At 39.0% G+C, this 27,409-nt stretch overlaps 1 protein-coding gene across 1 annotated transcript in view; it reads left to right on the forward strand.

Annotated features, from left to right (window-relative positions):
- ASPG (asparaginase) overlaps positions 1–26,221 on the forward strand; it is a 43,857-nt gene extending 17,636 nt beyond the window's left edge. Inside the window, exons 8-17 of the mRNA XM_018082154.2 lie at positions 1,385–1,497; positions 2,957–3,142; positions 5,985–6,098; positions 9,094–9,213; positions 10,260–10,355; positions 11,162–11,325; positions 17,616–17,702; positions 23,947–24,046; positions 24,365–24,423; positions 25,792–26,221. Coding sequence (XP_017937643.2) covers positions 1,385–1,497; positions 2,957–3,142; positions 5,985–6,098; positions 9,094–9,213; positions 10,260–10,355; positions 11,162–11,325; positions 17,616–17,702; positions 23,947–24,046; positions 24,365–24,418 — 1,034 coding nt within the window. The 3' untranslated portion in view covers positions 24,419–24,423; positions 25,792–26,221. The remainder of the gene's footprint in view (positions 1–1,384; positions 1,498–2,956; positions 3,143–5,984; positions 6,099–9,093; positions 9,214–10,259; positions 10,356–11,161; positions 11,326–17,615; positions 17,703–23,946; positions 24,047–24,364; positions 24,424–25,791) is intronic.
- The last annotated feature ends 1,188 nt before the right edge of the window (positions 26,222–27,409 follow it).

Here is a 27,409-nt window from a genome sequence, read left to right on the forward strand (position 1 = left end):
TGCTGACAGGGCACCACAACAGGAAAGGGAAGTTCATAAAATCTTATAGGAGGCTGCTATTTTCTGTCCTGACTTAATGGATTGTGTAGTTTTTAGTATCTCTGGTAAGAGGGCAATAGAGTAGGCTTCAATGGAGGCTTTTAAATGTACTCTGAATTTTTTTTTTGCAAGTGGCTGTCTGCTGATTGCAAGTAATTGGTGTGAGTAACTCTGCATGGCTGAGAGCAAGTCAGTATTATGCACGCAGATCTTTTATCTGTCTTGCTGCTTGGGAGTTTCTCCAAAATCTAAAAAGCTTAACTCACGATGGGGAAACAGCAGCTTTACAGCATAGTCTGTTTTCTTTGAAGCACAACGCTCTGAGCTGTTGGCTGCTGTTTGTTAAACCTCTTCCACTGCCTTGTAGGAGCCGTCAGCGCTACCAATGCTGTGCTCCTACACTGAAGTAGTAAAATTTTGAAATCAATAATGCATGACTTGGCTTCTAATAACGCAACACAAACAAACTATTAGTTAAACAGCTGGCTTCTGGCTCTAAATGTATAATCGGAGTTAATTGAATCCTTGCTATTTTATTTAATCGTTAGTAACTACCTAATAAACTCTGGAGGTGATTAGGAGCAACAGTAACTGCATTTGTCATCTCTCATCTCTGAGAAGATGAAGCTCTGTTTTCTGAACATGAATCCAGGCTGATATCAGGCCAGCTACATAACAGTGGAGTTCAGGTCAGCGTATGACAAGTAAATGCCTCACCTGTGCTAGACTGGCATGATGTTCTGTTGGTTGAGGCTTTCTGAGCACTCTGAACTGGGAGAGGTGGCACTAACAGGGCGTGTTCAGCATCAAGAAGCCATCAGGTTTAGCACTCATATGCTTTTCACAGCAAGCAGACTTCTCTTTTGAAGAGATTGTAGTAGAGGTATACAGCTTTGTATCCGATAGACCATCTTGTTCACTAATGGTCATTGCCTAAAATATCAATTTTAGAAGTCTTTGCTATGAAATGCAATGAATTGAAGCAAGCATACATCTTGAATATCTCCTTGAAGGGCACTAACTTGTGAATATTGACTAGTAATACTGATACAGCTTGTAATCCAGACTATTTTTGAATTAAAGTTAAAATATGAAACAGTTGAGCCTGATTTGAATGTGGTCTTAAGGATATATTTTGTGGCACCTAATAAATAAGGCGTGTTAGATCAACTGCTATTTCTGCTGTCTTAAATGGGCCTTCATTTCCTCTTTAAAAAATACATTGTCTTTCATCAGTCCCCTACATAAGAACGGTTTTAAAAACAAAGTTGCAATCATGAAGTACTACAAGTGTACTTGATAGTACGTGTTAATATTAAATTAAAAAGGCCATTTCTCTTCATAGTAAACTGGGAAACAGTGTGGAGAGCCAATACCAAAAAGAAATTTCGAGTTCACACCAACATGAACAGGAATGTTGGACTTCTGAGAATCTTCCCAGGAATCACGGCTGCTGCTGTAAGTGTCACCACTTCACTTTGGAAGTGGGTGAAGTGATGCTCCAATACTTGATTAGTTACCTGAAGTAGGAAAGCTGCATTGTTTGTAGCAGTGATTGGGATTTTGGAGGGAAAGGAAAGGATCTGTCTTCTGATAAACGCTATTTTGAAATATCAAGTCATTAAAAGACTATATATTTTTATATGCCATAAGCTATTGATAAAAGCTTTTCAAATATCTTTTGTATAGCTACCTGGGCTTTGAAACTTAAAATTAATTTCTTATCAGGGCTCATAAATAGGTCAGGTGTGGTGTTGTAGACAGGTGTAGGCTACAATGACCAGGAAAATGCTCTCTTGCTGCACATTGAGGCATATTAACAGATATCTTGTCAAAGAATACAATATATGGTGGGTGGAGTGTGATTATTTCTACAACTCATGCTTCTTTTTTAGGGTTCATTTTGTCTCACACTGGTGGTTACCATGACCCTCAGCATTCACAGAGAGCTGAAAATGAGAAGTGGGATTTTTTTTTGCCTTTAGAAACTCTTTTGCAGTTTGTAATTTTGGGTAGATTAGTCTTTAAATTTTTGTCTAATATTAGTTCCATTAAATTGACGGGTCTTTTGTGGCTCTTGCCATCTTAAATTGAATTCAGTAGTTTAAGCAGCACTCCTCAATTATATCACCATTCTTTTTAGGTGAATATGAACAGATGGAAAGACAGAGGGGTGGTATATTTGCAATAAAACTCCAACTGCATAGTTAGCCTCATGGGGGTTTGCAGTGTATTGCATTTAGCATATGTGATCAGCAAGGAAACATCTAGGTTGTTTAAAATACATCTTTCTAGGAAGAGGACTTTGGTAGGCATTCTCTTATGGTGAGGCAAACAAACTCAGTATCAACTGGCCCAGAATATATATTAGTGCCTCTTTTTTTTTTTTTTTTCCTCTTTGAGTTAAATCAGTTGGGTTTTGGGTTAAAAACTCCAGGCTTCATTAGAATGTTCTTTCCTGAAAGGTGAAATAGTCTCTCTCTTAGGCAGACATTGGTTAACAAAACTCTTTGCTAAAGCAAAAAAATCTGGGCAGGGGTGGGGAGTTGTAATCTCAATTGATAATTCTACATTTATTTCATGACTGTAAATCCACATTTTTATTCTACCAAACGGTGCAACAGTATAGCCTGTTAATGGCCCTTGAACAATAGCATCCTTTTTCACACTCAGGTAATAACTCTAGGAATTTTAAAGGAAGCTAGAGAGGGAAGTTCTAATTTTTTCGAAACTTATTCTACAGTCTCAGTTATTGCAAATGGGGAGCACAGAAGGGCATAAGAAGACTATAAGGCATGAGAGCCTTTAAAACTATAGCAGGAATAGACCATTTTTAAAAATGCGGTGCCACACATGAAAATTTTAAGGTGACTTAAACATACCTTTTGTCTCTTTCCTCTGTCTTGTTTTTAAACAGGTTAAAGCATTCCTTCAGCCTCCCATTGAAGGCATTGTACTTGAAACTTATGGAAGTGGCAATGCCCCAAACAACAGAGAGGACGTGCTGGAAGAGCTGAAGAAAGCAGCTGAACGAAAAGTAGTGATTCTGAACTGTACCCAGTGCTTACGAGGGTCTGTTAAAACCGTCTATGCAACAGGGCAGGTGAGGGGTGTGCAATGAAAGAAACATCCCACTGATACAACTTGATTGCAAACTGCTAGTAGTCCCAGTGTATAAAACCAGGTTTATTGACTGTAAAGTGATTGCTCATAAAATAACTACATCTGAAAAACCTTAATCCAGAGGCATTTAAATGCGTATCTACAAACAAGATCCTGTTACTCCTGGTCTTAATGGTGGAAATAGTCAGCTCAGTTCTCAAATGAATGATTGCTCATTCCTGTCATGTACAGCACTCCAGGATACTTTGCATTAGATTGGTAGTATCTCAGAGGGATTCCACTGAGCTAAAAGCTGGTTTAGGGATCAGATGTTCAAATAAAGTAGCTCTTGATAGGATAACAGTTCCTTAGGTACAATGTGGGAGCATCAAGAAAGCCTGCAGATGCAAGCACTATTCCAAAACCCAGTTCTTTATTTGACTGGAAGTACAACCGAATTCAGTGCAAGATTGGAGAAATGTATGTAAGGAAGTGTCTGTCTTGAAGAATGGAAATCAGTTTAGTTAAACCCATGAGGGCTGGTTTAAAGCTGGCTTTGTGTACATACTGTTCAGGGCATTTTATAGTGAGTTTCTCAATTGTGTATTAAAACACGACAGCACTGTGGCTATTAAGAGCTCAAAGCCATATAAGAATATGCGTTGCATGTGGTAGTGTGAAGGAAGCTGGTTTAGCTGGCCTTTAGAAAAAGACCAGCCATTAAATAGCCAAGAAGCTCTACCAGAGGGTGACTCATCCTGCTGCTTTAGACACCTGGCTTTGTTGGGAGCAACCACCTGTCTGGCAGAGCCAACCTCTTCATTGACTGCACGGCAGACCTGAATACCCTAGTCTGGTGCTGAAACCTGTCTCTTTTAACTTTGCTTTTGACACAGCTTTAGATTATATTTGCACGTAGTCTGTTTTGAGGAGAAAGAAAAGGAGATTGCAAGAGGTTTTTTTTCACCTCCTTGGTATCCAGACTTGGTATTTTCTGATATAGGCAGTTATTTGGGTGTTTGTAAAACTTTTGTGTAACTTAATGGAGATGTTTTGAAAATCATTGACTTTTGCTCTGTAGCAAATACTATAGGAATATGTGGATTAGATGGAAAAATTCACACGGAAGTTAAGTCAATAAAAACAAAATTTATATTTGAAAAACAACATGAACGTGAAGCCTAGCTTTTATGCTATCTTCTGCTTGAAATAAGCTGCTAAAATATATAGAAGGAAGAAAAAAAGCCTTTTCTATGCTCTGGTTAAAAGATTGTCCAAATAGACACCTCTAAAATGGCTTTGTGCACTCTGATCCAGACTGTTGATATGCTGAATTGAAAGATTCTGCTCAAGTCTTACTGAACCACCGTAAGGCTGTGTGGAAATGTGTTCCCTTCTGGATTCCACTTTTTATATGGAGTATGTTCTATATTGCTTCAGCATCAGTTGATGGAGTCTGCCCTGTTTTCTTGGTATCTTTTGAGGAGAAACTGACTGACTGAGTCCTATAAAATTACTGCATGCTTGTTCTTTCATTGCCTTCTGTAAAGTTGCTGTAGTGTTAACTTTACTTTGATTTTTCTTTAAATGAAATATTTCAAAGGTCTGCACATGGCTGGGCCAGTTTTCACTCATACAAGCCAGTCAGGTAGGTCAGCTGAATCCCTGGTTTCCCTTGAAGTGTTTGTTTTAATTAAGTCAGCGTCTGGCCTCTGATCCCAATACACAGTACAAACTTATAACTGAGGGGACTTTAGGTATAGGAAGGAAACTGGGAAATCCCTTCCTCCTCCTCTTTCTCAGACCTGCTGAAAAAGCCCTAACTGTTCTTTGATTAGTTCTGCAGTACAGAAAGTATTTCTCACCTTCTCTGTATGTTTTCCCATGGGACTTAAAATATGTTAGTCTGGGTCTCTCAGAGGTGGTTAATGAGCTAATTAAGACTCTGTATCTTGCTTAAAATATTAGTTAAGCCACAACAAATTTTGAAGCTTAAGTTTATATACAAGAGACTTAACAGTAAAATGCAGTGCAAGAACCTAGTTCAAGATGCTTAACTGTGAGGCATCACATTTTGGCAAAGAGAATGATCTATGATTTGCCCAGGTACAGTTCCGTGACAAGAGATCTGAAATTTCCTTTGTCTTTGCTGTTTTGTACACTTATGAGGCTTGCTGATCATAGCAAAGATCCTTCTTTTTGCTTTTGTTCAGATTGGATTTTTTTAACTACCAGAAAGATAAGTTACAAAGGTCATCTTTTTCAGTTGTTCTTGTCAGAACTGTGTAAATTACGTATTTTAGTTGCGTCTTCTAAATAGTACACTGCTCACGCAGCCTGAAAGGATCTGAAAGCACTCCTGCTGTGAGCACACAGTAGTGCTGGAATTCATCCAAAGCAGTGCCCCATTAAAGAATGGTAAATATGTCTGTGTGAGAACAGCCTACTTGGCAGTGTTCAAAATGCCACTGGGTTAAAACAGAGTAACTGCAGCTTTTCAATAAAGGGAATCTGACAACTCTGCAGATAGCTGATACGGACCTGTAACCTTTCCCTTTTAGCATAGCGAGCGACCGTGGCAAGCATTTGGTGGAATTCTTCAGTGTTACTGCATGAAAAGGAATTTAAAGTAAAAGTCATCTTTATTCAGCTTGCTCTAGTATTTGCTTGGTATTTGATAACTAAAATTACAAAAATTACAGTGGCAGTTGGAGGAGCAAGAGAGTGGAGGCTCAGCTGCATACTGTGTTCTGTGTAGCTGCTCATCATTTATATGCCTTTTCTGTACACACAGGTATTTCTGAGTGCTATGCTAATTGGAATCATTATTCCTTTTTATTCAGACTCTCGCTGATGTTGGAGTAATTCCTGGAGGTGATATGACACCAGAGGCAGCCCTAACTAAACTGTCATACACGCTCAGCAAGAGAAACCTTAGCTGGGAGGAGAAGAGGCAGGTAAATATTTGTGTGACCTTGAAAGACTTCAGGTTTCTCATCTACTGTGCTAACTTCTGCTTAGCTTCATGCCTTGAGCTTCTCTCTTGCATTTAAAAGCAATTGTTTACAGAGCCATAATTGGAACACCCCGTGGTTTTTCTTTCTTACAGAAAATACTATTAGACAAATAAAGATTTGTAGATTTGGAGAGAAAAAAATTCTCTGCATAAGTCAGGTGAAGACCATGACCGAGCCATAAAAATGCCATTAAATGATAGTAGTCTAGCTTGGATATTTTCTGTACTGAAAACTCTGTGTGGAAATTCATATGGGAGACAGAATCTCATCCCTTCTGAAGTCAGCAAAGATCTCATCACTGATCTTAGTGTGGTAAAGATTTCATCCCAGACTCATTCACACACAGCTAATTCTGAAAATAAATATTGCCTACAGCCTCTTCCTTTACAGCATTAGTCATAAGAGTATTAGATTTTATTTCTCCAAGAGGAGATATGCTTTATAATACATAAAAAGTAGAGGATTATTATAAGGACCAGCTGCTTTTAAAATCAGAACCCCTTTAACAATGTGCTTTCTGTTCACTGGTTGCTTAATCAAGACTTTTTTCTGCAATTATACAACTATTTATCACGTTCTTTTTATACAAGGAACATCAGCTATGAATTAGATAAGGAAGCAGCAGTCTGCAGGAATGCCTGAGTTTCTATGCTTGTATGCAGTGAAATCATAATCCTGACACTTTGGGAGCTGACATTATGATGAGTCACTCTCCAGACTTAACACTGCATGCACATGTGTATCTCCCCATGGTGCTTTGTTTTTATTGAAACTGAAACAAATTTGATCATTATTTCATGCTCCATATCTTCCAGCCAGTAGCAGCTGTTTAGACAAACATATTTGTATACCTGTGATCATAAGTGTGGTGGCTGGAAGTACCACCTACCGTGCTTAGAAACAGTTTCAGCCTCGGAGCTTTCAACTGTTTGCTAAAGCCCTGGCTCTGAAAAATGGGAGGAGTTATATGTGTCTTCAGTGAGGATGTCAGGAACATACCCTGTGCAAGAACATGCTTGGCAGGCGAGACAGTGCTGTGTGAAGAGCAGTGTTCTTGCATGTGTTTGCACATACACACTTCAGAAACCCCAGCTCTTCACTGGTGCCCCTTTGGCACACACACTGATCCTGGAACATACGTGCACCCGCTTGGTTTTTTTTTTTTAAATGCAAACTTTAATCTTCTTGCACAGACGATTATTTGACCTGGGACAGGAGAAACCTTCCCAGCTGGCTTCCTGCCTAGGTGTGTGAGTTAAAACTTCATTTGAAATCCAGTTTGCCAAGGTGAGACAGCTGAATAGTCAGGTGAGGATTTGATGATGTTTTAGGTACCACTGGCACAAGGTACTTCTACATCTTCATGTGCTGCCCTTTGGAATGTACTACACAGTTTTTGTGTGATGATGTGCTGGACCTCCTTTATATGGTTTAAAAAACAAAATTACTTTGTAATTCCTTTGAGTTATGCAGGATCAGTTTCCTCATTTCACTCATTGTACAGACCCACAAACAATTGTGTTGGCACAACTGGGGGAGCAGCATGCTGTATTGCCTGGGCAGGAATGAGTGGTAAAGACCAGGAGAAGAAAGCCTGAAAACATGTTGTCTGTGGCAATATCTTCAGCTAAACATATCACCAAACAATAGTCTCCCAAGAGACGGAAGCTCTCCTGAAGCTGGCCTGGTTATTTTAGGATTCTCTTTCAACATGAAGAAGCTAGGAATGTGCCCCCAGACACATACAAATGTGTGAAGAGCTGGGAGGACTAAGGCACGTAGGGCTTTGCACAGGGGGCATTTAGCACAGGTGCCAATTGCTAAGGTTACCTGTGTAAAGCAATGATCTCAACCTGTCAGATTCTAAAAGTGTGCCAAAGCTGTTGGTATCCTCTGAGTTACGTGCATATGGGACTCTTCCAGCAGACAGCTATGGTGTTGTCAGCTCTTGGAGATTTTTTTTTTAATAAAGGGCATGCCTAGACACAAGTAAACCTGGGGCATTCCTCCTTCCAACATCACATCTGTTTCTTTCAAACTTTCACAATCCTGCTTTTTAAAATTCTAATTGAAATAACTATGGGCTTTATAGCTGCATCAGCAACCTTTTGTGAAAGAGTGCCAGTATGTAAAATTGTCAGAATTGAGGAAACCAGTTGCTTTTTCTTAATAACTGCCTCCTATCTGTGTTCTCTAGATTTCCCAGAATCTGTCTTTTGGAGTATTTTCATTTCTTTATTGCCCCATTCAAGTACTTTCTACACATGAATTGGCTGACCTTTTTACATTTTGATTTGGAATTTTTTTCCAAGTTACATTGGATGCACCCATCCTGCAAACTGTTACATGCCTGTTTGCATACTGAATGACTAGTACTACTGTAAACCCTCTGCATTCAAAGCTGGATCTATGGCCAAATTTTAACAAAATCAGGGCTAATGGAGCTGTTTGAAAACCCATGGAAATCCATGATTGTCTACAGGCAGCACTGGGTTTTGTTTTGAGGCCTGTGTAGACAGTCTGTGTAGGAGTCCTGAGGTTTGTGAATGCTGGCAAACGGCAGCATTTCAGAATATTCTGGTCTTAAGCCTCACTCTGCACATTACTCACTATCTTTGTGTTTTTAAGTAGGCTGCATCTTACCCCACTAGGGAACTTTTGTCTGCTTACTCTGAAAATGGGGGTGTTTTGTTGTGTGCTTATTTTGGTTTCTTTGCTTTGGAAGAAAGCTTTATTTCCCTGTCTCTTGCCCTCCTTTGTCTTTTTAAACGTGCAATCTTCATGGGACAGTAACTATTTCTTTAATCTTTTGTCTGCATTTAATTAGTTTCCATAATTCCTCCAAACAATTTTCTAACTTGATAGTAAAGTTTTTTATTAGACTACCACCATATTTTTCCTCTGCTAACAAAGGGTTTGATTGCTTGCTTTTCAGATGCTGAGTGAGAATCTAAGAGGAGAAATGACTGTTGTACCCACAGGAGCCAAGATCTCTCTGAGAGATAGCAAGTTTATACAAGTGATTGCCAAATCTCTAAGTATCAGCAGCAAGGAGGTATATACACTTAAATATTTAGAATTAATATCATGTAAAGCTGCAAACTCAGTTAAATGAACCTAGATTAAAGATGAACAGCAAAGCTGAAAGAAAAATTGAATACTGTAGGTTTTATATTATTTTTTTTAGTTCTGAGTGTCCCAGATAACCAATTGGGCTAGGGAGAAAGGACACAATGACACCAAAATGTTTTTAATTAAAAACATATTAACTTCCCCCCCCTCTTTGTAGCCCCATCTTGGGTTTATTTTCTTGACTGGCTGGTTGCACTAACAAGCCTCAGACAGATGCTGTAATTCAGAGTATCAATGATATGAAGAAGTGCTTTGTATTTTTGTGGTCAAATGTATTGACAGTTTGGAGCAATCCAGATAATAATGGGTAAAACAGCTTAATTGTACATGCAATCATAGAAGGCTAAGGAAGCATTACAAAAGTGTAGAGACACTTGTGATGTTTACTATTAGTCCTTCTCAACTGGAAAATTAGAAAAGATAATATTGGTTGTTCAGATGCTCGATTTTCTCTTGACTTGGTTTCAAGGAAGATGGGATTTATTAACTAATGTATGGTTCTTCTTTAGTGAGCATGAGAAATGGGAGGATATTCAGGGGGCCTCAAGGGCTTATCAGGATACACAGGTGTCTGAGGAATCACATGAATAAAGTTGATCAGTCTTGAGGAGGCTGGACTATATGGTCTTTTCCAACTCCCACCAGCGCTGTTTCTCTTACTGTATTGATGAGTAGCTATGGCAGTAGAGAGATGGTAATAGTGTGTGCACCTTAAATAGTATATATAGATATCAGGTACCTGTAGTGTTGCCTGGGAGGAATATAAATCTTATGGATGTGAGACTGACAAAATGTAAAATAAACATGAGACCTCTTTCCTTCCAAGAACTAAATGCTACCATTTTTAAATATCCAAGTGACTAATTTGGAAACTTTACATGAAAGCAAGGCTGGTGTTTTTATGACTTGGATATCAATCCCATTAGAGGCAAAGCTGATATTAAATGTTTAATTTTATTTGTTTCTCAGGAGTTAGAAGCCGTAAGAGATGCATTAATTCCACCTTTGGCTTGTGCTGCAGCTAAACTGGGTGACATAGACGCACTAAGAGCCATAGCAGAAATGGTAATGTAAAATTAACAGTTTGTACAAAACATTAATTTTTAAATAGAGCTGTAACTGATGGGAGGAAGCTATGCTCACTGGAATTGGTACTTTGACTATTACAAGGTCTTTGCTTTTCAAGACTGGTATGTTCTTTCCCCTCTCTGTTTTTCAGCTGTTTATATTTTCTTTTGAACTGTGAAAATACAGGTAGATTAAAATGCAAGTTCTTATCTGCTAACTTTGGAACATTTTAAAATGGTTTGTGCTGCTTTCTTTTTGCCTAATTTTCTTTATACATATTCATAGTATCCAGCTTCTGGATGTAAATCTGTCGTGATTAAAAAAAAGAACTTGAAAACTATATTTAAGCAAAACACAGTGCAGTGTTAATTCAGGATTTCTGGCTCTCCCCATAACTCTAACTTTGCTTATACCTGAAAAAAGAAACAGGCATTTCCCTGTCTTCTCATTTTTTTCCCCTCTTTGCCTTGGTTTACCCTACTCTTGAGACTTTGGTAATGGGCCTCAAGAAAGGATAAATATATCTTGAAATTAAGAATAAACTAAGACAAGTAAGATTAGCAGTCTACAGGCACAAAGCTGCTGTATGGCATGCTGAAATAGAGAGCATATCTGAGGGAGAAAACATGCAGAAGGTGAAATAAATATCCTTATTGGCACTGAAACAATCCTACAAGATTGACAAGCTTAACAATTTGGTGGCAGAATTAAAATGTGAAGTATGCACCTACTGTGTGACGCATGCAACAACTTAATGTGCAGCCATTATCTTTTTAGCATATGAAGGATATGTCCTTTTGTAGGGTGGGAACTTGAGCTGTGGAGACTATGATGGCCGAACTCCACTTCATATTGCAGCCTCTGAAGGGCATTTACCACTGGTTGAGTATTTGTTGATGTCTGGCGCGACTGTTTATGCTAGAGACAGATATGGATCTACCCCACTGATGAATGCGATCAAGTTCAGGTAACAATTTATATACTACTCTATGTAAAGTTTATAGACCTTTTATAATTTTAGATTTCAAGTCCATCCCTGCGTTTTGGTCTTGTTTTGTCTCAGCAGTCAAGTGTAAATTACAGCAGTTAACACATACCAGCTTTATTTCAACGGATGTGACTAGCCTAAATGAAAAAAATTAAAAAATAATATGAAATGAAAGCAAACAACTTGGTATGCATGCAGAATTTTAGCATAAAGTAACCTATTGCTGTCCTCCTGCCAAGACTTTGTCCATAATTTCAGGGCTCCACTCTTTATTCTGAGGCTTCCTTATAAAACACAGCCAAACTGATCACTCCTTTTGACTGTCAGAAGTGAGAGTGCAGGACCATGGGCTGTCTGTTTTCTTTCTGCCCTTCCCTTTCTCATCAAGACCAGACTGTTTCAATTGGCACAAAGTATACCGGTAGGTTGACATGTTTTAATCTTTCCCTTCCACCAGTGCTTTCCTGACTCTCCTGCTGGATGACTGGTTTTCTGATTTTTTCCCTTCCACCCACTCATAATTATATGGGATGGCTGCATGGCCCTGCCTGCTTTGTGGATTTCCTCTTCCTGCTGTTATGAATGTCAGCAGTTCTGGAATGGTAGCCATGGATTTGCAATTTACTGGCCTGTTCCACGTTGTATAGTCCTAAGGAATGGCCATAGCACAGAGTCTAATAGTTATCAGTAATCAAAATTTAATTTTAAAACTCTTAGTTTGTATAGCCTGGGGATTCATGGAGCCATTGGTCTCCTAACGTGTTAGAAGCTGCATAAAATAATCTCTCCCTGTTTCTTTGATCCACTTTCAGCTCCTTATCTCATGTTCAGTTTGTATTGTAGCAGATGAGAAGCCATTTTTTTCTGTACAGGAGCTTGAAATGGTTGAATTTTCGTGGTCTTTGTGGATGACTGTCCCCAAATATTCCTACAGCTTTCTAATGTTGACAGGTTCACCTGGTTTATCAAGATGGAGTTAGCTCCCTGGGAGGTCTGACAGTGTGGGATTACCATTGGCTGCAGGAATAACTCGAAGGCTTCTTCTGTTTCAAAGACCAGATGTAGAAAACTCAACAAACTCTATTAATGTGGGAGTTGAAGTCCTGCATGGCCACGCTGTGCTATTGCCATACCTACTGCATGGTCCCTTATGGCTTTGTAGCTGTTGCTTTACCTCATGAATATATAAGCCCTTCATTGGAAAACCCTTAAAGTCTTAAAGCGAAAACAAGCCCAACAGCAAATCAAACAAATAACCTCGCAGCTGAACAGAGGTGGCTCTGGTCCAATGTGAGAAAATGCTAAAGCATTAGGTACTATTAGATGTTCCTGCAAATCAGGCACCTACTTTTTTTACCGCACCCATCTACCGCCTGAGGAATTTCACATGAGCTTGTTGTTTGGATTCCTTAGCATTGCCACTCCTATATTAGACTCCTACTATGACTCTTAAGCTCTTTAAAACTGCACACCCGTTTTGATACAGGGAATTGTAAAAGGAAACTGCACCATAACCATTTTCAGTTTCTCTTTTTGTTTCTATTGTTGGAATGAGAGGAAGAGTTGACTTAGAACTAATCTCATAAATGTGTATTTATGATCTGCTGTGTACTCACACTGCATTTCACACTGGTAAGCATATAAAGGAGCAAACAGCTGTATATGTGTGTAATTAGATACCCACTAAAAAGATTTCTGCTACAGAAATATTTAAATTCCATTTATTAAACAGTTGTAAGTTGAAAGTGAAGAGATTATCCCGATGCAGCATACAAAGTGGCAGGGAGGGAAGGGGGAAAACTGATGTTAATGAGTAGTCAATGCTTTAAACTGTTTAATATTGTAACTTTCTCAATTTTACTGAATATTGCATCAGCTTAATCCCATTTTCTGAGAATTAATATTTGTTTAATTGGCATTTAACTGCAATACAGTATCCACTCATCTGAAAAATAGCTTTCTTTGAGTCTTTTATGTTACATTTGTCAGTGGCTTGCCTTTTAACCAGCATGCAAACCTATATAAAGATGACTGATTTCTTTTTTCCACTTAATGATTTGTAATAATCAGGAGTTATGTGTCTTCTTAAAAGCTTCTTAACATAGCACTGTCAGCTGATAGACCAGCAACTTGATCTACGTCTATGACAGTCTCTTAAATTTTTTGACTTTAAGTGACTCTTTCTTTGTTTCTTTCTAAATAAGAAATAAACTACTGCATTCCCGCTTTTTCATTTGTAACTCTGCAATTTGCTTGTAGTCTTATTCACTTTAGGCATGAAGCTAAACAGACCACTGTTAATTTAGGCCAGTTGCTTGACATATCAAAATAAGTGGAATTCCTTTAATTTCTTACAGCACCCTCAAGGGATAATTCATTTTCAAAACAATAGAATAATATTTTTTTAATAACAGAAACTCTCTAAGCAGGAAAATGTCTTGAATAAAAATTGTGTATATTTTGAGTAGTAAAAGCACTTCCATTTACTTGTAGAGCAGTGGTGAAAGGTTGAAAATGGGGAGTTGCTCATATAGTGCTGTGAGAACATCAGATGAGAGGCAGTAAAATTACCTCCCACGTAAATATGAATTTAAATACTTGATATTTTGCAAGGTTACATTTACATTACTTCAGGAAATCTAAGTGAAGAGTGAAAATCTAACCACCGCTGACTCCAGAAGTACACTGAAGCCTCTCCTTACAGTGTTTGAGCATAAAATTCCCACTGATACCACGTAGAAAAGTGAAATTAAGCTGATCCTGCCATAACCATTCCGCTTGCTAGGGGAGCAAGCATGAAAAAGAATGAAGCCAGTCAAGTTTGGATATACATTACACCTGCATTTCTTTAAAGAGAGTTGGTGGAAGGTGTGCACCCTAAGGCCCCAATCCTACAAACTCTTACATGTGTGTTAATTTCACATGGATGATTCATCCCTTTTGAAGTCGATTCACTTCAGTTCGTGTCTGCCAAGTGAAGGCCTGAGATGATACGTATGGTGCAGAACCTTGATTGCTGTGAGTCCAGAGCCCTCATGAACTGGGAAGAGTTCAGATGTCTTTATCTGGAACTCAGACTTTGCTCCTAGCACTCACTGAGTGTTGAAGACTGCACCAAATCATACATTAAGATATTAGTATCCATTGGAGTTTTTATGCCCGGTGTTATCAATAGTGGAACCTAGCAGAGAGGAAACACTAGAAATGCCTTTTCTCTATTTGGTTTTTTCCTTCAGAGAGGGATGAATAACAGTGATAGTACTATCAAAAGGCTAACTTAAGTAACATATGCAGAATAGCATTGTTTCTATAGCTGTGTCTGACCATGCTTTGGTAATGGGGCAGTCTAAGAAAAGGGAGACTCAGGGACAGCTCACAGATGACAATGCTTATCAGGTGGGGCTAAAGTGGGACATGCAGCCCTGTACCAGGTCGTGATGTTGGCCTTCTCTCTACACCTTGACCTTTCATTGTCCAGCAGTTCCTCTGCTCTTGGTTTTGTGCTGTCACCTTAGAACAGGAATTGCATTTGAACCGTTCCCAAGAAGTTCATGGCTCATGACATGACCTGAACTTCAGATCAGCTAAACTGTGACCCCTGTGAGGCTTTTGTAATGCCACAGGAGAGCAGCACTTAAAGAAACAATTTCTAAAGACAAATACCTCTCATGTGCCCAAGACATAACAGTATCAGAAAATTCACAGCCAGCCTCTTGAAATGTGAATAATGCCCTTGTGGTAGGTACAAGACAGCAGAAGTGGTGCTCTGGTTAGGGCTTAAGTTCCTTCAGAATGTAGATAGCGTTTGGGTGCAAGTAGGAACAAGCTGTAGTGCAGCTCACCTCCTGCATAGTTTTCATGTTGAGCGATGGGAATGTGAGAGGTGGTCTGTTTGCTTTCTTGGACAGATCTGCACTTCATAGTCACAGTACTAAATTTAACACTTTTAAGTTGTGCTTTACTATTTGTCCCTATTCTTCCTCTCCCTTACCCTTTCTCTAACAAGCAGTAGCTCACAACACTTCCTCTTCTTCCCACTGTACCAAGAAACGTGATTTTAAATAACTCCCAGTCATTGGGACATTGTATTTCTATTTAGAAATGCTTTATTGTAAGCATTTATTGTTAGTTAACACTGTTAGTTTCAATGCTTAAAGATTTATTTTATTTCAAGCCACTTTTTTTTTTCCTCATTTAAGTTTGCTGAATTAAATAAGCAGGATAAGTGCTCCCAAATCTACCTGTACCAAAGATTTATAGAGTCCCCCTCAGAGTAGTAATGGCTGTGTGGCATAAGTGGGACTTGAAGTGCTTTCTGGAGGGAATTTTGCATAGTTACAACAGGAAGAGAAAACCTGGCTTTTTGCTGGAATCCAGAGATACAGAACCACACAGGGGAAGCACACTGAGGGAGGATACCACACAACATTACATGCTTTGCTGCCTTTTATCTTTTAGTGCTGTCCCATAGCACAGCTTTGATTTTAAAAAGTGCTTGTTTCATGCTTCGATTTCTCGTATAAGGTGGGAAATGAGGAATACTTCAGGGCAGTTGTTGGAGAGTAAACAGACACTCCCCATGTTCAGTTCAGTACCCAATGAGAGCTTGAGGGAACTGTTCTACTTTTAATCTATTTTAGGTCAAATTTCATTTCAGCTAATTACTGTTTTGCTTCAGACTAAGAATTAAAAAAACTCGTACATGTAGAATTCATTCTACACCACAGATTGAAAAATAGGAAACCATGCCATTATTTGCTGGCTCAAGGAGATGCTTGTGGATGACTAGCCACGTCCTAAGGGACCCACCTGAGAAAATATTTTAGATAACTGAACAAACTTGAAGCATGTGCTGTTCCAGCAACGCTTCGCTATGAGACAAAGGAAGATATTTTTTTTTTGGCTGTCAATTGAAACAAAGCACAATTTTTAAAAAAATCGGTCTGCTAGGTTCAATAACCTGTGTTTGGAACACCAAAATTATTCTTAGAGCGTTTGTACAGTTTTTTGGTTACTTTATAAATTAAAGATTTTATGTGAAACATACAAGCTTACATAGGCTTTATATGGATAACTGTAATGCAGCTTCTGACTGAAGATGGAGCTTCTTAAAAGGAGGCAAAGGGATTAGATAAGCAGTTTAATCCAGTTGAAATTAATGGAATAAAAAGGCCCATGGCTATCACCAAGAAAATGCAAGTAATTAAGCAGAAAGTGTATGTGAGCTTATTTTTTATTTTTAATTACTACAGATGAGCTTTTAGCTAATGGGTTGGAAAAGCTCATATATTTCCTATTAAATGATAAGCCTACCTCTTTGTTTTGAAGTATTATAGTATAGCAACTTACTTAAAATAGGAACTGTGAAACTATTCCTGATCTACTGGGTCATCATGCTCTTTCTGGAGAAAAAAAACTGTGCTTTGATTTATAAACTAGATCAGTTGTTTAGCAGAGGAGCACTCTGTCACCTCCTTTTCAAACCTAGCTCTAAACCTTTCACTAGGTTACTTATGAAAAATGTATTTTTATGCATTTTTGCATCTGTTATGTTATTTTCTACCCACAACAGTACTTTTGGAGAGCAGCCTTTCCCATAGAGTTTCTCAAACATCTTACTAAGGTGTAGGTATTGGCTATTTGTCCCTTTATTTCAAAGGAAAGGACAATGAAGACCTCCTAAAATCTCCAGGTAGAAAGAAATAATAAAGGCATTGGGAAGAGGGGGTTAGGAACAGGTGTGCTTTTGATGGCAGTTCATAAGAATACTTACCATCATTTTGAAGCCCTAAAAACCTGATAAGCTTCCCCATTAACCTAAAGATTCACTACTTATCTGCAAGAAACACCTTTTATTTAAGACTGATATATATGGCCATTGCATTCTTTAAAATACAGGAACAATGCTATGTAATAAGTAATCTCACTGTTTGCATGTATTTCAATCACTAATATTTCTGCTGTTAAATTAAGCTAGCACTAAGGTAAAGATACTAAGAATTCTTGGAAGAAGAGAGTATGCATCCATTTCCTTTTCAGAGCTGAACTTAACACTTCCTTGAGCTTAGTATATGAATGAATTTTTAAAAGGGAGGGCAGCTCTGTTTACTACATCTGTCACCTTGGAGAAGATTCATTGATTCTGTGATTGTGGGAAATCTGATATAAGAACTTTCACTGACTCTTTGTGTATATGACAATGCTTGATTTAGGGGAAAAAACCTACAGGTCAAGACACTCTCTCTGTTTTTTCTATTCCTCTCATAAAGGCACATACAAGTGATTAATTTGTTACGGGAAACAGGAGCTCACCTTTCAAGCCAGGACTTGGAGAATACCGGAACAATACTCTGCAGGTAAATGTGATACAAGGTGAGGTGGCCCTAAAATTGGGATGGAGGGGGATGGTTTTTCAGAAAAGACTCCAGAATGAAGAACTTTGGAGAAGCACTTGGGTCCCTGGCACATGAGGTGGCTATTTCGGTGCTAGACAAATAATAAGGAAACAAGTGAAGTGATGAAATTAAGAATCAACTCTATGTCAAAGCACCAGTAACTCAAGAGACCTCCAAAGTAGACAGTATTGTGGAGATCAGTGACCTGGAAGCACATACATCCCATTTTTTTCCAAGGTATTTTACTGAGGAAGGGTGAGAAAGAAGCTGTTCAAGATGTGACTTAATAACATCTCTATTTAAAAAATAAAGCTGCACATTATTGTCATTTTTATTTTCTTAAAATCCACTTTTCAGTTATATGGAAGTGTCTTCTATTCTAACTAGTATATAATAATGTTCTTAAAAATAACTAAATCAAATGGACAGATAGATTTAATCCCAAAACTTGTGAACAACTGCTCAGTGTCACTATATTTAATTTTAGGAGCATATAATTCTCTGTTAAAGTTGCTTTTAATATATAACAATGTGGATATGTATTATGAAACCAAATAGATATTAGATTTAATTTTTTCCAGTACTTGTCCTGAATTACAAATTACTCTGAAAATCATGAGAAACTTTCATGTATTTCCTAAAATACAATTTTTACTTCATTTCTTCTTTCTATTTTTGAAAAACAAACAAAAAGCCACCTAAGTACTGGCCTTTGAATCAGGATTTGGCAGGAAACCATGAAATTTGCAGGGACCAGCCAGTGCTGTATAATGTCTACAAACAAGGTCAAAGTGAAGCTTATGTGTAGAGACTGGACTCTATCCTTTGAGTAATTCTAGAATTAAGAAACACTAGCTGGAGTGTTTCCATTGTCATAACATGCTCAGAGGAGACTGGGTAATAGGGCTTTTACCAGGAAGTTAAAATATGCACTTCCCAGGGCACTGCAAGTGATAGGACAGAACTAAACCCTTGGTTTGTGTAGTTTCCATCTGCCAAAAGGTGAGAGGAGTGGTTTAGGGAATGACATTCCTCTGCAAATAAATTGGCCCCTTACTTAGCCCTGGTGCCACATGCAGAACCAGTTTGGCTAGCTGACCTGTCAGTAATATATCCCAAAAGAAAAAAAAAAAGGAAAGAGAAAGAGGATGTTTTAAACAAAATGTGGTTCTGATGCAGTTTGTTACAGCTTTTTAGGGAACATTGTACACCTGCATCTGTATTGCACAATCTCCTGTTGTTCAAAGCTGACATTTTGATAATCAACAGTTCAGATATTTTTGAACTTGCATTGGTGTTTGTAATTTTAGTATGAAACAATGTAAATCTTCCAAACGGGGTGGGAGTGCACATGTGCAGAGTCTGACTGAGGACTCAGCACAGAGTGCTGTACTTGGGGTGGGAGGGGAAGAGGCTCTCACACATTGGTGTGGGTCAGGAACCGGGGCTGTGGCTCTCTCCCGGTTGGCAGCTGGAGTGGTGGCCGTGGCCAGAGGTGTGTCCATGGACAGGCATCACCACGTGGCCTGTACCAGGAGCACAGCCAGGCAGTGGTCAGGCTTAGAGACAGTCTGTGAACAGTGTCTCTTCCCTACGCTGCTTCTGCAGAGCTTAAGTGCTTCCTTTGCTCTTGCTGTTTTAGAGGGCCTGGCACAGTCACTTCCACCAAAGTGGACTTTTTCCACAGAGCGTTATTTGGATGCCTAAAAGTTATTAAATCTGAGTTACTGGTGTTTGTCCTCTTGACAAAATGTCTCTGGTACTTCTTCTACAGTATCCTCAGATGACCCTACTGATACGCTCATTTCTCCAGCATGCTCACTTCTCTCTCCTACTTCTTACCTCCTCCTTTTACGCCTTTCTTTGTAGGCACTGGCACCTTCATGGCAGTCAACATGTTCACCTGGTCAAGCTAGTTAAAGAAAAAGCTATTTATAACATCTTCCTTTTGTCTGATTTGAACTATTTTTCTACATCTCATCTGTCTTGTAATGTGCCTTAAGCTGCATTTTTACCAACCTGAATTTGTCACCAAGGCAGGATTTCAACTTCTTGGGGCTTAGGAGGAAAAAGCTGCTTGTTCTCTGATAAGCTCTTGGTTCCTACACTTAGCTAACTTAACTTTTTCTCCTTACAGTTCTGTCTGAAGCAGAAACTATAAACATGTTTTTCCCCTTTGCTACTTAGCAATCCTTGAACAAACTGACTTTCACAAAAGACCATGAACAGTGATTTTTGTGTTCTAATACCGTCTCCTCAGCTCTCTTCTGTTTAGACTCATCATTTTATAATAGAATAGAATAGTTCAGTTGGAAGATTATGGAGATAAAAATAAATGTGTTCCTTTGGCATTGGTGATGTTTGAGAGGGGAAGGAGTACCAACCAGAACTGAGAGTTGGACAGTATCAGTGGCAACTCTTGTGTAGGAAGTGGAGATGTACATAGATGCAGCCAATATCTAGTTATTAAATCTTCTATGGTTTCATTTGCTGGTGTCTTTTTTTAAGTGAGAGGTGGTAGTCTGGCTTTGGAATCACTTTGTTGATGTTTGGTATCTGGTTCATGGCTTTGTTTTGAAATGAGATCTCAATGTTAGTAATCTGTTAAAAATGTCAGAATATCTTCTCATATTGCAGTAGTATTGTCATCTGTCTGCAAACCCAAACCATGATGACATAAATTGGAACACTCAGGCTTATTCTGAAAGCTTGTGGAGTTCTGGAGTTGGTAAACAGTTGATTTGTGTTTGGTTTTTTAAAGGAAAAAAATTTGTATAGAATTGAGATACTCTGTTTAAATCTGTAGTTTACAAAATTAAACAAGGGCATAAAGCCAAACCAGCTTTTTCTTTCATATTCTCAGATTTCATAAAATGATATTATATACAAGGATGCAGCCTTTCAAAATCAGCACCTTTCAGAATAAGATACTTCTTCAATTTGACATAGACTTGAGGGGTAAGGCTGGAGAAGGAAGGATAAATATGTCTCAGCAGGAATTAGGACCAAGCTTCCTGCCTGCTGTCTTTCAAAGAAGTCTGTCTGTCTCAGCTGAGACAGATATGGAGACACTAGCTAAGAGCAGCACTCACAAATTAGTTCAGGATGCAAGACACTCTTTGCACTTGACTTTTAACTTCTTTTTTGAGGATTTTCGTCTTAAAAAAAAAAAAAAAGAAGTAGATAAAAGATTCTCTCTTCTGCCAGGGTGATGATACACCTGAAAAAAAGGAAGTCTTTCCTGATCACTTTATATAGACACTGAAAAAGGAGAATTGCTAGCATTGCTGAAAAAGCACAGCTTTGTGTCCCTGGGAAAGTTGAAATCCTAGTACCTGAGGAGGCAGGAGGGAACCCCAAGGTGTCATTTCACAGTATTTATTACTTCCCAAATCTAGAACTGCATTGGCCCTTGTCCTTATAAACCCTCTGAGACCTGACCAGCTTCACTCCTGGTACCTTGGCAGTAACAGAGCACGTGTTAAACTGCAGCTTGATGCTGGTGGGGTGTGAGACAGAATCAGAGAGCATAATTGCACTGTCACTGTTCTTGATATCTTAGCTCTGTCATCATCATGGCTACATTAGCCCTACTGAAATTGTGAAATGGATACATAATAATTTCTTTACTGACTGCAGGAGTATTGATAAGGCAGCATGCCTAGGATTATCTGCTGTAAAAAGTATCAGTCAGAGTTTAGTAAAATGTGTTAGGTAGTTCTTTATCACTAAGCAGGTTTTAAACATCCTGCTAAGTGTATATTGAAGCTATCTTTAGTCCATTTCATGATATAAAAGTGATGGACTTGCTGCTTAGAGGTTGCATTTGTAGTTGGAATGGTGCCTATAGTGTAAATTGAGAAGTCCTCTGTATATATTTGAGTATATGGAGTACATTCACAGTGTGTAAAGGAAGTACAGATGTGTATGCCTCAACTATGGAAATCTGGAACTGGAGAAAATGTTTTGTGGTGATTATCAATTTGGTAAATAGTAGGTATCTTCTATTTAGAGCAGTATCTAAATTTTCTCACAAGCTACATCACCTTATGTTCTCTGGGTCACGTAGAATACAGTTCTCACTTGATCAGTAAATGGCTGCTGCAAAATTGAAGATACTTCTGTGTATTTGGAGTGCTCTAATGTCATGGAAGGAGACCACTTCACAGGTTTGACCTATGGCAGTGGGGGTTAAATTGCTCTTTCTGAACAGGTGCTATTAGGCAGTTAATTTTCAAGTGAGTGCAGCAGTCCTTGTTTGTTGCTTACACTGGTGCTAGCTGAATTGCCCTCGATATGTAGATTGGTAATATTTCTGAAAGTGCTGGTCTTTGCCCAAATGGTTTCCACTTTGCATGTGACTGAATGATGAGATTCTGTTTGGCAAATACAGGGCTTTCCTGTCCAGTGTTGGTGATGCTTGTAACTCTCTAGTTAGGCTCTTTGATTTTTGTTAGTTCCTTAATCTGTGACCTTACAGTGTTAACAGCAAGAGACTAGTTTTTGTAACTAAGATAATTCAGGTGCTCCAGAAGTGGCTGCTAAGCAATTTCTTTGCTTTACTAATGCTTACACTTTTTCTTTATTAATACTCATTTCTTTCCTGCAGTTTCCTTACTGACCTCCCACTGAGCTTCCTGTTGGACCTCCTTTGCCTTCCTCTGTTTCCTTATTGCTTCTGAGGCCCCATTTTTGTGATGGCAGTTTGCATTAATTATTTAATGATCCTTTCCTTCATGATGGCAGACTGAAGCACTGTTAACCTCTTAATACCCAACTACCACTTCCCTGTCCCCCAAAGGCTCCAGTTGTAGGTCATCTGGGGGGTTGCATAGAGGAACACAGAGACTATTTGCTTTCTCTTTTCGTGCCCAGCCTCTGGGACTGCTGCAAGCAAAAGCCTCTCTCTGACTTTCTCCTCAGACTGCTGCAATTAGAGGCTTCCACTCCCCTGAAAACATATTTCCAGGTACTTAAGAGATTTAATCAACAAGAGAAGTGATTTCAACCTAGCAGAGAAGTGAATGTTGCAGCCTTGCTTTCATGGTTTTTCCCATGAGTTTACCTGACTGTCTACCCCTTGCATCTTTGAGCCGTCTCCACTCTTCACCAGCTCTGCCTGGCTTGGTTATTATACTCAAGAGCCCATCACCACCTCCATCCCTGATGCCAGCACAATGCCTTTCAGCCCCAGCGAGCACTGTTTAAGGCAGCAAACTCTGAACTTAATAAGGGTGGGGAGGGCTCCCCCTCTCTTAATGAGATTCAACCTCACTTGATGATTATCAGCACGGTTCTGCTGAAACAATCTGCAAGCTCACAGCAAAGGTGAGGTTCTGAAGCCTCACAGATGCTGCTATCCTGAGGAGACTGAAGGTTGCCCTCCCAGCCTTCCCATCAGTTCAGGCTGTCTGCAGGCTTGGTACAGACTGTCGTGCTTTTGCATATGTACAGGCCTTTTACCAAAATGAAAGTTAAAAATAACCCTTAAGTATTATGGATTAGTCTACCAGGAGATGTGCGAAGAAATAACCTGGTGTATATTCCTCTGAAAACTTTAACTTGCTTATTTTTTGATCCTTTCTATTGCTTGTTACATGTGGAAGATAGAGGTCATCCTTAAAATGCCTTTTTTTTTGCTTGCTGCCCATTTAAACCTTACAAATTATCTTGTAAAATTCAAAACATATAACTGTGTTACTGTCCAGTTGATATCACATAAATGTGCTGTCATAACTTCTGATAGCAAATGTAGTTATGCAAACTTGTGAAGGGGGTTTTTTAGTGGTTTTAAGTAAGTCCTGTGGATTAGTGGCCCATCTGCTTGTGCTCTCACTTACTCAGCTGTATCTTGATTTAGCTGTTGCCCTCCCCCCAACTCATTTCATGAGATAAATATTGTGTTGTGAAATATGAAACTGCATGACTTTTTTTTCCCCTTTGGTCATAGTCACACCCACTATGTGAAACTAGCCTGTTGTAAGTACTTATAGCACAGCCCTATTAATTTAAGGAACTGATTCATCAAGCTGTGTTGCTTGCTCAGCTCTTCAAAACTGTTGTAATAGTGTTCCTTACCTCTCTACCCTGGCAGCCATGTTGAGCCTGTTCTGGTTCAGCACTTGCCTGCTGAGCTAATTGACAGGATCCAGGAGCTCACTGAAATGGAAAGATTTAGAACCAATATTAATTATTCTTTTTCCAGCCTTGCAGCTACAGGCGATGTGGATGGGTTGTATGCCTGGTACCTAGCTGGTGCAGACCTGGAGCAAACTGGTTATGATGGCAGGAATCCCTTACAAGTAGTAAGTTGTGCTGTACTCTGTATGGTGTGCTAGCTGAGTGAGTAATAGCGTGCACTGTCGGATGATATTCATTTAGGAAAAGTAAATGTTGCTTTGTGGATTATAAACTGGACTAGAATTTGTTACAAACTCAAATCTGGTGCTCTTGTGAAGCAATAAATAGTTGGAGCCAGAATTTTTCTCATCAATGTCAGAGGAATTAAAATTTAAATTGGATTTTAATTATTTTGTGGTAACGTACTCTTACTTCCCACAAGTAAGTATTTGCATGTCCTGGTGCACAGGATGGCAAGACTTAATTCACATCTCTACTTACAGGCAGAGGCTACAGGACAGAAGGAGGTTCTTGACTTCCTTAGACAAAAGCACTGAAAAAGGTAAGATCTAGTTCTCAAGTACTGGAGTTCTGGAATGTACAGCTCAACATACACACATATGAAGAGGGATTTTGTCTAGTTCACCCTGGGACATCTTGGTTCAGCTGCAGTCCCTGTCTTGGTTTCTGATAGGACTCTGGATACTTTAATCCTTCCTTGTAGAGTGGGGCTAATGTTTATTCCTCTTCCTGCCTGAACCTGGAATGGTGTTTTTGTGCATTCCACAGTGTGGTTCTGAACTTGGTTGGGAATGTAAAAACTACCAAATAAAACCACTGAGGGCAACAATGTGTTGTCCCTTTGGCCTGTTGCAATAAATTGCCCCTCTGTCTTGCTTGCACTACAGAGGAAATGCCTTTTAGCAGACACGATGCCAGGCCTGGATCTCTGCTGTGCCCCCAGTGCAGGAGCGTTCCCTTCCCCAGCACAGCTGCAAGGAGATCACAGCTCTGAGTGCAGGATAGGGCAGTGCCATGGTCTCCCTCTTGCTCAGACCTTGGATGCAGCTGCCTGGTTGTCCCTGACATGGACTTGCTGCATGGAATCTCTTTTGTGCTGCCGTCATCCAAGGTGTGTTTCCCTGGACGTGTCCATGTGAGGCAGGTGTGTGCCTTGTGTTCAGAGCATCAGATCTGACAAATATCTCTAAGGGACCTTGTTTGGGTATTTGACCTTCTCCAGTGCTGTGCCATAACTGGAAGCATTTAAAACACTCGCCTTCCATTTCTCAGAGCTCCTTTCTGATGCAATACATTTTTGATTTAGATATCTCTTCTACAGTATATTGGCAAGTCTAGTCCAAATTTAAATATTGGGATGTGTTAACACAAAATGTAGTTTAAGGTTTTGCTGTGTGAGTGGCTATCTGGCCAATCTTGTGTCCAACTTGAGAGATGTTAGTGGGGACTGCACTTGGAACAACAGCATTTTTGATTCACCGTGTACTGGGCTACATGAACATGGGACACAGTTTTTTTGCTTTGCTTTGAAGTTCTGGTGTTTTCTTTGGTTTCAGCTGATATAGAGGAATTAGATATAATCACAGTCTCAAGTCTTCCAGTGTTCAGGATGACGATGCCAAAAATACCTTCGGAATATGAGTTATATTGCAAAGGGACTTCCATTTTCAGTGGAATAGGTCTGCAAAAATTACTTTTCTTTTGTAAGTAGGGAGCGAATGTGTTAAATCCTCAACTCTTTCATGGATCACCTCATAATTCCTTTGGACTGAGCCACTAGTAGTGTAGGCGGACTGAAGGAAGTCTTCAGTACCGCATGAGAACTGGCTTGGCAGGCTACAAGGTAATCTGTTCTCAGGAAGGTTCTGGATACTGCCTAATTCTAAACATCCATTTTCTCTTTCTCCAGAGGCTGCAGAAGATGTTCAGTCATCATCAGAAATACCGACTTGAACCATTCATGGTGTTAAGTCCTAATGGGAGAAAAAGAGGAAAGGAACAATGGTAGCTGTGCTTGGGGCATACAGGCAAGCTAGAGCTTAGAATGGTTCTTTATTTAGAATCACATTGTTTTGCTAAAAATTATTTGCTGCTTTATCTTTTAATCACTTTTTTTTGAAAAGAAATTCTTTTAAACAAGTGACGCTGGAATATATTGTCATTCCTGTACAAGTTCTGTTTTTAAAGAGGCCTTTTGAATATTCTTATGTTAGCTCTCTAACAGTATTGCAGGCATAGCAAATGGAAATGCTGTGGTGATTTCATACCAAGGAAAAACAGTGGATTGTGCATTTCTGGGTTACAACTAATAAAATCTCTGAGGAACAATGTTGATTTCACTTGGTCTGGTTTTTTGCAACGACTTGTATCACTTCAGTTGCAATTACAGCAATTGTGAGTGTCAGTGCAAACAATTGAATCAGTCATGGGCATCTGCCTGCAGTTGTGTACTAATCTTCACCAATGTGTCACTATAAAACCTCACTTGAAATGAGTAGGAGGCAGATGCCATAAAGCATGTTTGTGGGACTGCCTAAGTGAATTGATTGTTTTATTTCTAATAGCATCTTTCCCACATCCTGACCGGAATATAATCAAGATTGCTACATGCTGGACACAAAATTCTTTGGACTGTAAATGGGATCTCAGTATTAACAGACCCCAAGTTTAAAGTCTGAGCACTTTCAAACTAAAGAAAGAAAGCAATACATATCTTTACAGCTGTGTCTGCCGTAGAATATGTAAACATAGAGAATAATTCAGTCAAATGCATAGACTGGAGATGGCAACTTTTAATTTCACCTACAGCTTCTGCAGTAATCTATGGGGATTTTCTATCTGCTTCATCTGAAGGGAATCTTTGAAGTGCAGATAGTTTTTTCTTTTTCCTCTTTATACTATTCAGTCTTCCCACAGATATTCTTATCATAGAGAAAAGCTGCATGGACTACCTGCTCAGCCTGTTAGTATTAAAAGATTCCCAAGGTATGTTGCATGTTAGATCCCACTAAAACAAGGTAACTGTGCATGTAGTCTAAGAAAATGCTGTATACACTCCAGTTAAAAACAAAACCAAACCATAAAAATGCTTGATTAATATGAAGAGTAGTGCACCTCTTCACTACAATCACAAAAATTACAACTATGCTGTCTCATTATTAAATAGCTGATATTACATTGCAATAAACATGCTTTAGATTGAATAAAATGAATACAGAATAAAGTAAATGAGATCTAACATCCAAAATCAGGCATCAAATTTATTATCTTTCTGGTGTCTTATCTGTAAGTACATAAAGGTGATGTATGTAGCAAAGTAATGTGTGTGAAAATTTTTACCATCAGGAGTAAAATCATGCACAGACTCTTCTTCCTATGTTATTCAGACCTCTTATCTTAGCTCTTGCCTTGTCAGCAGTCTAAATGTTGATGCACTGAACTATCAAGTCAATCCCTTGATGGACTTCTCTGCAAGTGACTTTCTTGGCATTGGAATATTTTCTATTTTTCAATGACTCTCAAATGCA

Source organism: Manacus vitellinus, unplaced genomic scaffold (genome assembly GCF_001715985.3).
Source record: "Manacus vitellinus isolate BGI_N305 unplaced genomic scaffold, ASM171598v3 scaffold_6_pilon, whole genome shotgun sequence".
In the NCBI taxonomy this organism is placed as follows: domain Eukaryota; kingdom Metazoa; phylum Chordata; class Aves; order Passeriformes; family Pipridae; genus Manacus; species Manacus vitellinus.